Here is a 15414-nt window from a genome sequence, read left to right on the forward strand (position 1 = left end):
TTTTACTCAAGTACAAGATCTGAGTACTTCTACTTTTACTCAAGTACAATATTTGAGTACTTCTACTTTTACTCAAGTACAAGAACTGAGTACTTCTACTTTTACTCAAGAACAAGATCTGAGTACTTCTACTTTTACTCAAGAACAAGATCTGAGTACTTCTACTTTTACTCAAGTACAAGACCTGAGTACTTCTACTTTTACTCAAGTACAATATTTGAGTACTTCTACTTTTACTCAAGTACAATATTTGAGTACTTCTACTTTTACTCAAGTACAAGAACTGAGTACTTCTACTTTTACTCAAGTACAAGATCTGAGTACTTCTACTTTTACTCAAGTACAAGATCTGAGTACTTCTACTTTTACTCAAGTACAAGACCTGAGTACTTCTACTTTTACTCAAGTACAATATTTGAGTACTTCTACTTTTACTCAAGTACAATTGTCTACCTCTGTAAGTGAAATTAAATAGATTAAATGTGGCCCCACAAGAGCTTGCAAAGAATATTATATGTTTATTATACGGTTACATGCTACTTTACAGAAGCACGTTGCCCATAAACTACATGTCCCACAATGCATCTCAAATTTGACTGTCTCAGAATTTGAATTTTTTTTATTCAAAATGTTACTTTTTTTTCAACAAGTCACTTCTCTTTTTCTTTTTTTTCAGAATGTGGCTTTTCTTTTTAAATCATATTGTGACATTCTCACTGAAGACACTTGCAATTATTTGCCCTAGACTTCTGCTTTCAGACGTAGTTAATTAACAAGTTTATTACTCTATCCGATAATATTCCAATGCAGAGGCAATAATGTAATATAATACATTATTTGATATAGTCTTAAAGTTACAACCGGCCCTTTGAGTGCCACCATAATGCTGATGTGGCCCGTGATGAAATTGAGTTTGACACCCCCGCTCTAAAAGGAAAGTACAGACACAATATTATGCACTGCGGAGACGCCCTGGATCGTATGAATGTGTGTGTGTGTGTGTGTGTGTGTGTGTGTGTGTGTGTGTGTGTGTGTGTGTGTGTGTGTGTGTGTGTGTGTGTGTTAGGATGTAGACTCTCGTTAAGTCCTCAACTTTGTTCCTCGTCACACGCTACCTCGTTAGCTCTAATTCTGCTCCTCGTTAAAGGAGCACCGTCTCAGGGTCTTTTAGATGTCCGGGTGTCTCTGTTAAAGCGCACAGCCGGGACCCTCTCTCCACAGGGGGTCGGGTTTAATGAACAAGAGCAACGGAAGAAAAAAGGTGTGTGTGTGGGCGTCGCTGAACGCTAACACAGATCATGGATGTGCAGCGGGAAGAACGAAAGCCGGGTTTCTTATTCTTATGAAAGTTGCTTCATTTAAAGTTTGTGTGTGTGTGTGCGTGTGCGTGTGCGTGTGCGTGTGCGTGTGCGTGCGTGTGTGTGTGTGTGTGTGTGTGTGTGTGTGTGTGTGTGTGTGTGTGTGTGTGTGTGTGTGTTAGCTTTAGCACCCCACATGCATCAAGTTAATCCTTAAGCTAGTACTGAGCTTTGTAAACACACACACAGTCTGCAGCAGCGCATCAATACCAATCTGTGATTATGGCTCATATTCTAATCTTTGACTCATATTGAGTTCTTATTGCTGCGCCCTCAGCCGGACCACTTTAGGGTCTCCTCAGTGAGAGCGTGTTTCTGCTCTCATCAAACTCTCTCTAACGGTTGCTGTTGTGACGGAGCGGCTCATCGTTCTGAACTGCAGCGAGTCGACCACCAGCCGAGACAACACGGAGAGAATCAGCTGATCCAGAGCAACAGAGATCAGAGGCTGCTGTTTGAACCCACGGGCAGGAAAACACATGATATCAAGATCTATGGAGAGTTACATTTCACCTACTCTGCTACTAATAGATTATTTACCATGTTTATAATAACTTGTTTATAATAACTTGGATATAATAACTTGTATATAATAACTTGTATATAATAACTTGTATATAATAACTTGGATATAATAACTTGGATATAATAACTTGTATATAATAACTTGGATATAATAACTTGTATATAATAACTTGTATATAATAACTTGTATATAATAACTTGGATATAATAACTTGTATATAATAACTTGGATATAATAACTTGTATATAATAACTTGTATATAATAACTTGTATATAATAACTTGGATATAATAACTTGGATATAATAACTTGGATATAATAACTTGTATATAATAACTTGGATATAATAACTTGGATATAATAACTTGGATATAATAACTTGGATATAATAACTTGGATATAATAACTTGTATATAATAACTTGTATATAATAACTTGGATATAATAACTTGTATATAATAACTTGGATATAATAACTTGGATATAATAACTTGGATATAATAACTTGTATATAATAACTTGTATATAATAACTTGGATATAATAACTTGGATATAATAACTTGTATATAATAACTTGTATATAATAACTTGTATATAATAACTTGGATATAATAACTTGGATATAATAACTTGTATATAATAACTTGTATATAATAACTTGGATATAATAACTTGGATATAATAACTTGTATATAATAACTTGTATATAATAACTTGTATATAATAACTTGGATATAATAACTTGGATATAATAACTTGGATATAATAACTTGTATATAATAACTTGGATATAATAACTTGGATATAATAACTTGGATATAATAACTTGGATATAATAACTTGGATATAATAACTTGTATATAATAACTTGTATATAATAACTTGTATATAATAACTTGGATATAATAACTTGGATATAATAACTTGTATATAATAACTTGTATATAATAACTTGTATATAATAACTTGGATATAATAACTTGGATATAATAACTTGGATATAATAACTTGGATATAATAACTTGTATATAATAACTTGGATATAATAACTTGTATATAATAACTTGGATATAATAACTTGGATATAATAACTTGTATATAATAACTTGGATATAATAACTTGTATATAATAACTTGGATATAATAACTTGGATATAATAACTTGTATATAATAACTTGTATATAATAACTTGGATATAATAACTTGGATATAATAACTTGGATATAATAACTTGTATATAATAACTTGGATATAATAACTTGGATATAATAACTTGGATATAATAACTTGTATATAATAACTTGGATATAATAACTTGGATATAATAACTTGGATATAATAACTTGGATATAATAACTTGTATATAATAACTTGGATATAATAACTTGGATATAATAACTTGGATATAATAACTTGTATATAATAACTTGTATATAATAACTTGTATATAATAACTTGGATATAATAACTTGGATATAATAACTTGTATATAATAACTTGTATATAATAACTTGTATATAATAACTTGTATATAATAACTTGTATATAATAACTTGGATATAATAACTTGTATATAATAACTTGGATATAATAACTTGGATATAATAACTTGGATATAATAACTTGTATATAATAACTTGTATATAATAACTTGTATATAATAACTTGTATATAATAACTTGTATATAATAACTTGGATATAATAACTTGTATATAATAACTTGTATATAATAACTTGGATATAATAACTTGGATATAATAACTTGTATATAATAACTTGGATATAATAACTTGTATATAATAACTTGTATATAATAACTTGTATATAATAACTTGTATATAATAACTTGGATATAATAACTTGGATATAATAACTTGTATATAATAACTTGGATATAATAATTTGTATATAATAACTTGGATATAATAACTTGTAAATAATAACTTGGATTCTGTGCCATTTTAGAGTTAAATAATAAAAACAATGCATACAAATTGGTGAAACCTGGGGTGGCTCTTGGTCAAACAGCCACAGAACACTGATTTTGGCACAAATGTTGATTTTAGCAATAATATTGAAACAATAAAAACGTAAAATAAAATACTATAAATACTACGAATATAACATTTGAATTATAAAAATAATAGCATATTTTTTATTCTGGAATTAGTTATTTTAGCATTTTCGAAATGATATAAAAAAGAAATACATTTAAATGTTTAAAATAAATACGAGTGTAGAGGTACTCCCCTTGCAGCCCACCACCAGAATATAAATATATAAACATATCAAACTAAAATGTTACCGTGTGTTCAAGAAATTGACAAAGCATATTTTTCTTCATCCAATCACAAGAGAGCTCTTCAGATTTAATCAATTAGCTCCGAGTCTGTGTGTCTGCTATGAGTGGAACAGACACACACACACACACACACACACACACACACACACACACACACACACACACACACACACACACACACACACACACACACACACACACACACACACACACACACACACACACACACACACACACACACACACACACACACACACACACACACACACACACACACCGATGGAGACACAAACACACACACACACACACACACACACACACACCTGGAGAGGCAAACACACACACACACACACACACACACACACACTCATACACACCGATGGAGACACACACACACCTGGAGAGGCAAACACACACACACACACACACACACACACACACACACACCTGGAGAGGCAAACACACACACACACACAGACTCATACACACCGATGGAGACACAAACACACACACACACGCACACGAGGTAATACATGTATCAGCAGTCTGTTTCCCATCAGCACCATGGGGAGGAAATCTGATGTGGAAACAATTCTGCAGTAGAGGCTTATGGGAAATTCATAGGGAGGGAGTGAGCGGTGTGTGTGTGTGTGTGTGGTTTGATAAGTGGAACACACACACTTCCGCAGCAGCAGTGTGTTTGAGTTAATCAATGTCATGAATGTGAAGCTCTGACCTTTTTCTACTCCAACCACCTGCTGCCGAGGGAAGACGTGTGTGTTTCAGTGTGTGTGTGTGTGTGTGTGTGTGTGTGTGTGTGTGTGTGTGTGTGTGTGTGTGTGTGTGTGTGTGTGTGTGTGTGTGTGTGTGTGTGTGTGTGTGTGTGTGTGTGTGTGTGTGTGTGTGTGTGTGTACCGTTTCTCCCGGTGCAGTGTGTAGGAGCTTCTGAAGAAGCCCAGCAGCTCGTCCTCGATGGCGGCCTCGAAGCTGACGTTCAGCCGGTAAACTCGGAGCGGTTTGAGTTCTCGGTGCAGAACGACCACGTGCATCTGAGTGGTCGGATGGGGGAAGTGGCGGTGGATTCTCATGGCTCCGCCCCCTGGTCTGTTGGCAGGGCGACCGTTGGCTCCGCCCTCTGCTGTGACGGACACACGGTCCACCTGAAGAGAGAGAAGCAACAACCGTTAACATAGAGAGACGTTTTTGTGTTGGTCCCTGAAGGCAGCATCTCCCACGTCCAATGGGATTTCTACATTTCTTGATTTTGGATTATTGCAGAATATAATCTCAACGTTTATGACTCTGGCTGTTTAAGTACTTTACCTGCAGTGAAATCTGAATGTTTTTAAAGTAGAATATAGTATAACGTCACGCCCCGCCCCCTTTCCGGCTAAAATCTAGCAGATTTTGGTGACTTTGTGATGTCACGATGTTTGTTTGGGTTGTGCAACCATTAGCCCCCCCCCCCCCCACCCCGACCTTATCACCTGAATCTCCTCCATTGTTTTTTTTTTTTTTAAACCAATCATTTCTCAAAGGGGCGTGGCCAGCAGCAGCTCATTAGCACTTAAAGCTACAGACAGAGAATCAGCACATTGGAAACAGGGCTGAAACAGAGGGGATTATGGGATGCTGCAATGATCTGTTTGGTGTGTGGAGCCAAACACTTGAGAGACATGTTTTGTATATATCTGAGACCTATAATATATTGATGACAAACAGTATAATAGGGGACCTTTAAAACAATTCAACCATAAGTGAATGCGTGAAAATGTGTGTTCGTAATGTCAATTAACATCCAAACGTGTCATAAAGTGTCTCAATTCCTTATAAACAAATGTAAGTACTATTTTAATTCTACCACACGTATCCTCAAATCTTCGGTGTATCAAAATATGAAACGCTGTAAAAGAGCAAAATTAATCAACGCTAATGGATAAAAATAGAAATGGAGGTGGGGGAAACTTCTGTCATCATTACAACAGAGTGCAGCAGTGCATGATGGGAACATGCCCGGCAACAGAAAAAAACATTTGAAACCTTGGGGTCAAACTGTGTGTGTGTGTGTGTGTGTGTGTGTGTGTGTGTGTGTGTGTGTGTGTGTGTGTGTGTGTGTGTGTGTGTGTGTGTGTGTGTGTGTGTGTGTGTGTGTGTGTGTGTGTGTGTGTGTGTGTGTGTGTGTGTGTGTGTGTGTGTGTGTGTGTGTGTGTGTGTGTGTGTGTGTGTGTGTGTGTGTGTGTGTGTGTGTGTGTGTGTGTGTGTGTGTGGTTCTTTGATGAATGAAGTGATCGATACGAGCAGAGCGCCTGCTGACACGGAGAGGAACATTCGGGGATTAAAGGAATGTTTTTCAAGGGGTTTTTCTCGCGAGTCAGCGAACGCAGCGTGATGCCTTCAAATGCTCCACTCAACCAGAAATGGTTTTTAATTGGGTTTGATCGATGATTGGTTTGATTTCTCGGCTCACAACTCGTCACTGTCTGGTCTTTTTAAACCGCTAAACTTGCTCATGTTTGAAATTTGAATCTTGTTTGTTGATCAATAAAACGTCAATTTTCCTCAAAATAAACACACTTTTTGTGCCTCAGAGGGAAGTCTAACAGCTGTTTGTGGTTTTCCCTGCAGTGTGTTCTATAGGTTTGAGTGCATGTCAATGGTCTGCAAAGGCTAAAATCCCAAAGTTCCAAAACACAGTGACATCACTATGGAACCACTAACGCTTCTATTGGCTCCAACACATTGTAGGTGATCCCTAAGCTGGTTGACCAATCACAACAGAGCAGGCCAGCTAACCAATCAGAGCAGACCAGACCAGAGAGGACTCTTTAAAGTAGAGACACTACATACTGATATACACCTGAACATCAGCAGGAGAGGACTCTTTAAAGTAGAGACACTACATACTGATATACACCTGAACATCAGCAGGAGAGGACTCTTTAAAGTAGAGACACTACATACTGATATACACCTGAACATCAGCAGGAGAGGACTCTTTAAAGTAGAGACACTACATACTGATATGAACCTGAACATCAGCAGGAGAGGACTCTTTAAAGTAGAGACACTACATACTGATATACACCTGAACATCAGCAGGAGAGGACTCTTTAAAGCAGAAACACTACATACTGATATGAACCTGAACATCAGCAGGAGAGGACTCTTTAAAGCAGAGACACTACATGCTGATATGAACCTGAACATCAGCAGGAGAGGACTCTTTAAAGCAGAAACACTACATACTGATATGAACCTGAACATCAGCAGGAGAGGACTCTTTAAAGTAGAGACACTACATACTGATATACACCTGAACATCAGCAGGAGAGGACTCTTTAAAGTAGAGACACTACATACTGATATACACCTGAGCATCAGCAGGAGAGGACTCTTTAAAGTAGAGACACTACATACTGATATACACCTGAACATCAGCAGGAGAGGACTCTTTAAAGTAGAGACACTATATACTGATATACACCTGAACATCAGCAGGAGAGGACTCTTTAAAGTGGAGACACTACATACTGATATACACCTGAACATCAGCAGGAGGGGACTCTTTAAAGTAGAGACACTACATACTGATATACACCTGAGCATCAGCAGGAGAGGACTCTTTAAAGTAGAGACACTACATACTGATATACACCTGAACATCAGCAGGAGAGGACTCTTTAAAGTAGAGACACTATATACTGATATACACCTGAACATCAGCAGGAGAGGACTCTTTAAAGTGGAGACACTACATACTGATATACACCTGAACATCAGCAGGAGGGGACTCTTTAAAGTAGAGACACTACATACTGATATACACCTGAACATCAGCAGGAGAGGACTCTTTAAAGTAGAGACACTACATACTGATATACACCTGAACATCAGCAGGAGAGGACTCTTTAAAGTAGAGACACTATATACTGATATACACCTGAACATCAGCAGGAGAGGACTCTTTAAAGTGGAGACACTACATACTGATATACACCTGAACATCAGCAGGAGGGGACTCTTTAAAGTAGAGACACTACATACTGATATACACCTGAACATCAGCAGGAGAGGACTCTTTAAAGCAGAGACACTACATACTGATATACACCTGAACATCAGCAGGAGAGGACTCTTTAAAGCAAAGACAATACATACTGATATACACCTGAACATCAGCAGGAGAGGACTCTTTAAAGCAGAGACACTACATACTGATATGAACCTGAAAATGAGCTTAATATCTCTTCTTAAATGTTCCTGTCAAGTTGTAAGACCTAACTTTAGTCCTCTCTCTATACCAATCAGCAATACGTCCAGATTTCAATGGACTTCACTTCCGATATTCCTGGTTTCCAGTTTGAAACATCTTTACTTAACATCAATCTATAACCTACATTTTCCAAGTGTACACAACCCAATAAAATATATCCAGTGAGTACATTCTTGCTCCCCAGGGGATGACCCCATTGGAATTAGAGTCCTTATTCAGCCAATATTTTACAAAGCATTTTTTTTTTTTATAACACACAATTGTATCGTTGTACCTGTATTTAAGTGTTGATTTGTTCGCCTCATTAGGAATTGGAAAGTTTTTGAAAGAAAAACCGAATAAAATAAGCTTTCGGCCCTTTTCTTACTTTGCTCTCACATTAATTTTTCACCCGTGACATTTATTCCGTGAGAATTAAAGAGCACCTTGCAGGAGTGTTTTCCGCTCGAGTCGGTTGTATTTTTATCCGCCTTGTGTTTTCCCCTTTATAAAAAGATAATTGTCATTCACGGTGCCTTATGAGACCTGCCCGGCGCCCATCAACACCTCTTAATTCACAGCCTGCTCACAAACAAACACAAAAAGTGTCTGCGGGGCTTTTTAATTGGCCTCTGCCCAAATTAGACAGATTTACCCTCCTCACACATTAGCCCAGATGACCGCCTTGAAAAATCATGCTGCTCGGCGTTTCTCCGAGGCTTTCTCCGAGGCTTTCTCTGAGGCTTTCTCCCAACGAAATCTAAATAAAGAAATAAAGAAATCGGCTGAAACAGCAACTTTGATGGTTAATTAGCCTCGTAGAGAAAATCTCTGAGGCCAAATCTGGAAATAAACATGCTTTGTTAGAGAGTGGCTTGTTTTCCTAAGGAGAGGGGGGGGGCTTTGTCTGCACGTTATCAAACTGTGTGCATCCACAGCACCTCTAAAAGGGGTCAGGGGTCAGGGGTCTGGTGAAGACCTTATTGAGCATTTAGTGTATTTTGCTGAATGTCTTTTAACGACCCTTTAAATATGTATTTGTATCAAGAACAACGTTTTAATGATCTACAATTCAATATATTATACCTTTATTTTGAAAATCCCATTGGAAGTCTTTGCCGCCAATAAAAGTTTTATTTATAAAAGCAAAAAAAAAAAACTAAAAAAATAAATAAACTCAGATTGACTGAAAACATGTGTTAGTAAGTAATCAAAGATAAAATAATTATCAGGCCATATTTTTGCACTGCACTTCTATTCCTTTTAAATTTGTATTTTGACAACATCTTGGGTTGTGATTTAGTCATTTAAATGTCAACAAGTCACCATATGTTAATATTTTTGATGTTTTAAAAGCTTTTTTGCTAAAACCCTTTCATTCTTTATCTTCTTGATACTTAACTTTCCAACTAAATGCAAGAACATTGGTTTAAAAGCTGGTTTATCAGCTATGATATTGCATTGGAACACTCCGTAGTACTGCTTCTATGAGTTGACGACCAGATCGAACGTGTGAGTACACTATTTCTACGTTAACACGCTTTCTGGTGATGAAAGATTTCTATAGATTTCTGCATTAATCCACCGTACCTCAAGGCGGTTGATGAGTTTGCTGAGGAACATCTCACTTTTTCAAAGCATTATCATTTGCCATGATCTGCATGTCACAGATGTTACAATGTTCCTCAAGACATACCAAACACTTCCACAGATTTCTCTCCATTAAGCCACCGCACCTCCAGGTGGTCTTGAAAGAATGATTGTCTTCTATCTGACTTTAAGCTATTATTGTTTGCCATGATCGTCATGTCACGGATTTGACTTTGTTCCTAAAGACATGTTTACCAAAGACTTCAGAGATGTGTCTCCGCTCAGGCCACCGTACCTCCAGGTGGTCGATGTGTTTGCTGAGGAACACTTTCTGAAAGCATTGTCTTCTTTTATCTGATTCAAGCTATTATTGAGTTTCCCATACATTGATTTATTTGTGGCGGGCCGCCGCAATTAAATATCATCCGCCACAAATGGATCTCATAAAAAAATACTAAATAAATAAATAATTATTATAATATATATATATTTTTTTTTGGTGGTCTAATGGATAGTGAGGTGGGCTGATGATCGGAAGGTTGCGAGTTCAAATCCTGCCTGGAACACCACTACTAGTGTGCCCTTGAGTAAGGCACTTAGCCCTTGGTTACTCCAGGGAGAATGTCCCTGTGATTGGTCATTGTATGTTGCTTTGGAATAAGGCGTCTGCGAAATGCCTGAATTGTAAATTGTAAATTATATTTTTGGGAGAATAAACCCCACAGACCCTCAACTCCGGTGTGTCTCACTCATTAACAACGCAACACGGAGCAACAAGATCGTTGTCTACAGCAGCCATGAACTCGCATGTATTATCTGATTTGAGGGGGGGGTGGATGCATGTGGACCACCCGAATAGGTTAATGGGCCTCTGGCTTTTCTTTCCGGGGGGGGGGGGGGTGCGGTGCGGTGCGGTTCCCCCACAAATAGAAGAACACTCGGCATGTCACAGATTTCACGATGTTCCTAAACGCATGTTTACCAAACACGTCCACAGGTTTCTATCCATTAAGCCTCCGTACCCCAAGGCGGTCGATGTGTTCGCTGAGGAACATTCTTCTATCTGCATTAAGCATGTCACAGATTTCACTATGTTCCTAAAGACATGTCTACCAAACACTTCTCCACTCAGACGTACCTCGAGGCGGTCGCTGTGCAGCACGATGAACCTTGTGGCGTTGATGCACTCCAGCTCGATGCTGACCTCCCCGGAGAAGGTGAAGTTGTCCATGTAGACGGCGATCCTCAGGTCGTAATGCCGCGGCCTCAGCGTTCCCGGCAGCCTCAGGTTTTTCCACGGCTGAACCCCTTCCTCATCTCCTCTTTCTCCTTTACTTCCGTTCAGTTTGGCGGACCCTCGAGATCCCGATTCGCCCGTTGCGACATCTCGACTCCCGCAGTCCTCGAATCGGACGCTGAGCACCACAGCCACCGTCGTGACGATGATGAGGGTGAGGATGCTCAGAGCGAAGCCCAACACGAGGCGCTTGTGCACCGTGATGTGCCGCTCCGTTGTGCGAGGGCGGACCACCACCGTCTCGGCCCATTGGTCCGAGAGGCCGCGGCCGTTCCTCATGGCGCCCGGGCTGCTGTCGTTTAGCCCCATAGCGCTAAAACAAAGAGTCCAACAGCAAAGACATGCCTCAAATAAATGGGGTTTGGAGCAGAAAGAGATTCATTTATGCTCAAGTCTTTATCCAGATTGTTTGCGGATGACTTCAAAAACAACAAAGGAATGCCCTCAACGTAGAAGGGTAGAAACAGGTTTTGGCTCGGAAAGAAATATAATAATGCCAAAACCTTTATCCCATTTTATGGAGGCCTTTATCCAGATTGTAGAAGATTTTGACTGACAGAGACGTTTTGGTGTTTGATAGTACCAAATGTTCAGGGTCAAAGGTCAGAAAACTGATTGTGGATCAGAAAAAGATTCATTAATACCAAGGTCGTTATCCAGATTGTTTGCAGCAAATGTTTTTGTGTTTGAAGGTTCCAATTCTTCCCACTCTCAGTTCGTCAAAAACAGTAAAGAAATGTCCTCGAGTTGCGAATCAGAAACATGTTTATGCTAATGTGTCCATCCAGCGTTTCTCGTGCCTCTGATGGTCCCAAATCTTCCCACTCTCAGTCTGTCAATCCTCCAGTCTGTCCGGCAGGTGTGTTTCTGAGAATCTTCACCTCTGAACCTTGCCTCTCTAAAAAAAAAAACGTCCTTCAGCTTCTCTGCAGAGAACCGTCTCTGCTGCACGTCTTACATTTCAGGCAACAGAACTGACAAACCAGAAAAGATGAGATGGTCGTGAGCGTTTTGGTTTTGCGGTGAGGAGAGGAAGAATAAAAAATCAATGCTGCATGGCTCGATTTCAAGATCTACAGGAGGCAGAGGAAGAGGAAGGACAGGAGGAGGAGGAGGAGGGGGAGGTATGTTGTTCAGGATGTGGCTATACAGTGAGCGTATCATCCATAGGCCTTCTCTGGGAATCAGCTAAACCTAGAAGACAGAAGAAAGCCTCGTTACAACCGGATTGGTCGGGAAACAATCTGAAGCAGCTGAATTTGCACACAGACGTTGCATTAAAAAGCACTTTTAGATTTTAGACATTATTAATTTTGAGCTTTAAAAATGGTAATTTCATCAACATGCAGTCTTTTTCTGGGAATCAGCTAAACCTAGAAGACAGAAGAAAGCCTCCTTACAACCCGATGCTGAGAAACAATCTGAAGTTACACTTTAACTGAATTCGCCCACAGATGTTTCACTAAAAATCACTTTCAGATGATGGAAATGACAGATCTTGAGTTTTAAATATGGTAATTTCATCAACATGCGTATCATCCATAGGCTTTCTCTGGGAATCAGCTAAACCTCGCAGAGTGAGGACTGGAATAAAGCCTTGACACCACCCTATGTGCTGCCAACCAACTGAAATCACACTTTAGCTGAATTTGCATATTTGCATGAAAAGCACCTTGAGATGATGGAAATGACTGTTTTTTAGCTTTTCGTCAACAGGCATAGGCTTTCTGTGGGAATCAGCTAAACTTTGAAGAGGTTATAAAACCTTGACACAACCCTATGTGCTGCCAACCAAGTGAAGTCACACTTTAGCTGAATTAGCACACATTAAAAATGAGATTCAAATGTCTCATTTTGAGCTTTAAAAGATTTCATCAACACGCATCCCAAACACTGATCCTAGCTCACACTCACAGCAGGGGGTATTTTCTCCAGGTCGTCATAAAGTTAATTTGTTCTGAGTTAGAACTGCAGTGAGGCATAAACGAAGCCCTATAGGACTATTATGGGATTATTATTATTATTATGATGATACAGTGGGACATTAGGGTCAGCATAGGAGCCACTGATGCACTCGAGTATCTCCAAGATTATTATGATTGCAATTCAGGTTTGGAGTCCGGTAAAAATCATAGTCGACAAATTATCAGCCAATATTTTGCATTTTGACTCAAATATTAACCATTTAAACCTTAATTTGTCAAGAATATGACCATGTGTTACCCAGGACTTGCTTTTAACATGAAAACCCCAAGTTAACGTTTTATAAGACAATAGCATCATATTTCTCTTAATAGCAATTTAAATGTGCATTTTTGTCACGAAATGTATATATTTGTCACAACTGTTGATTTAAATGTTGTTAGAGACGTGTTTTAGTTACTTTACATGTGAAAAAGTCACCACATGTTATTCAAATAAAATAGAAATACATGTAATGTTATATAATGAAGAATTGTATGACTTACCCTTTAAGAATATTGAATTAAAAGGTTATTTTCCAGGTATATTTCCATTGAAACCAACCAGTTGAATGGTTTAAACTCCAGCTCCAGGTTATAATGTTCTTTCTCCGTTAATATTCTGCAGATAACGGTGCTTCCTCCCGGTAATAACTCTCCCTCTCGGTCCTCAGGAGGGTAAATTGATGTTTTACGGTCAGCACGGGGGTTATTTCACCGTGCAGGAGGTGGTTCACTCCACCGGGGCTAAACGGTGCCCACAGACCGTGATGGATGAGAGATAGATTCAGAATGATTGATACCGGGGGATATATCGATCCGGTGGAGGGGGCAGAAACCGGGGGAAAGAGGCTGTTTTTATCCGGTAGAAATCCAAGAATCAATGCAGCCTTTACCGAAATCAATCCGGTTTTAAACGTGAACGTTATCCGGTCCCTGAGTGAACGGAAACCCGGTGATTATTGGGTCTTATTATAAAGAGAGACCTCAGTCCTGAGAAGAACCGGGGCCTTTTCCCGTTAAAATCAAAAACACCTGCTTTTGTATGCTCTTATTTACCGAGGGTGAATTGTCAAGTGCCACCGGGACTGTCCGTTAAAATGACCCGATAGTTTGAACCCAAGGAGTTGGCTGTTAAACGTCAGAAATCCGGTACTGATCCGTTAAATCAACCGGGAATCCGTTCCAAGAGCAAACATCAGGGGAACATTTAGAGACAGATCAAACACAAAGTGATCAGTTCAAACACCGAGAATCCAATAAAAACAACTAATGGCCTCTTTATTAACAGTCACCGTTAAACCATTAAACCAGTTCAAATGAAGAGTTTGCTGTCAGAAATCCGGTATTGATCCGTTAAATCAACCGGGAATCCATTACAAGAGACAACATCCTTTTTTAAACGTCACAGATCAAACACTGTGAATCTATTGTCACCAAGACTTTCCGTTAAACTGACGTTAAAAACCGTTATAGACACAACTAAATCCGTTATTGTTCCGTTAAACGAACCGGGAATCCGTTATTTAAAACAAACTAAGGTTCTCTTCAGTAATTGGTCACCCGGACTGTCCGTTAAAACACCTCAGATGTCAGTTTGAACACGAAGAAATCCGGTATGGAGTTGGCTGTCAGAAATCCGGCAGCCTATTGATCCGTTAAACCAACCGGGAATCCGTAACAAGAGGGAACATTTTGAAACGTCACAGATCAAACCGGGGCATCCGTTAAAAAAAACAAAAACTGGGTCTGTTTATTTTTGTAATGCTCGTTAAATCTCTACCGGGATCAGGTCAAGATCCTGATCCGTTTAAGAGCTCCATCATTAAACCCGGGTCCCTTTCCATTAAATCCAAAGTAATGAACCGGGTCCGGTGGATTATATCCCGGGTATAAAACCGGATCAAACCCCTCCGGTGCTCCGGGGTTTCACCGGATCATCCTCAACTTTTTAAGCCCGCAGAGAGCTGCTGCTCCCGGTGAGGGAGAAACGTCTTCATTAAACGAGCAGGAGGTGAGGAAGATGATGAGGAAGAAGAAGAAAGTCTCAGCTACCGTTCAGCTGAGAGTCCGCGAGCGGTGTGATGAGACTGAGCGCGAGCTGCTGCTGCTGCTGCTGCTGCTG

At 39.2% G+C, this 15414-nt stretch overlaps 1 protein-coding gene across 1 annotated transcript in view; it reads right to left on the minus strand.

The window, feature by feature from the left end:
• The window catches only part of trhde.1 (thyrotropin releasing hormone degrading enzyme, tandem duplicate 1), a 179564-nt gene extending 164197 nt beyond the window's left edge, over window positions 1-15367 (minus strand). The window contains exons 1-3 of the mRNA XM_079656583.1: window positions 13797-15367; window positions 11170-12522; window positions 5105-5349 (exon numbers count right to left, since the gene is read on the minus strand). Of these exons, the coding sequence (XP_079512709.1) occupies window positions 5105-5349; window positions 11170-11637 (713 nt within the window). The 5' untranslated portion in view covers window positions 11638-12522; window positions 13797-15367. The remainder of the gene's footprint in view (window positions 1-5104; window positions 5350-11169; window positions 12523-13796) is intronic.
• Window positions 15368-15414: the final 47 nt, after the last annotated feature.

Source organism: Notothenia rossii (assembly GCF_949606895.1).
Source record: "Notothenia rossii genome assembly, chromosome: 10".
NCBI lineage: Eukaryota > Metazoa > Chordata > Actinopteri > Perciformes > Nototheniidae > Notothenia > Notothenia rossii.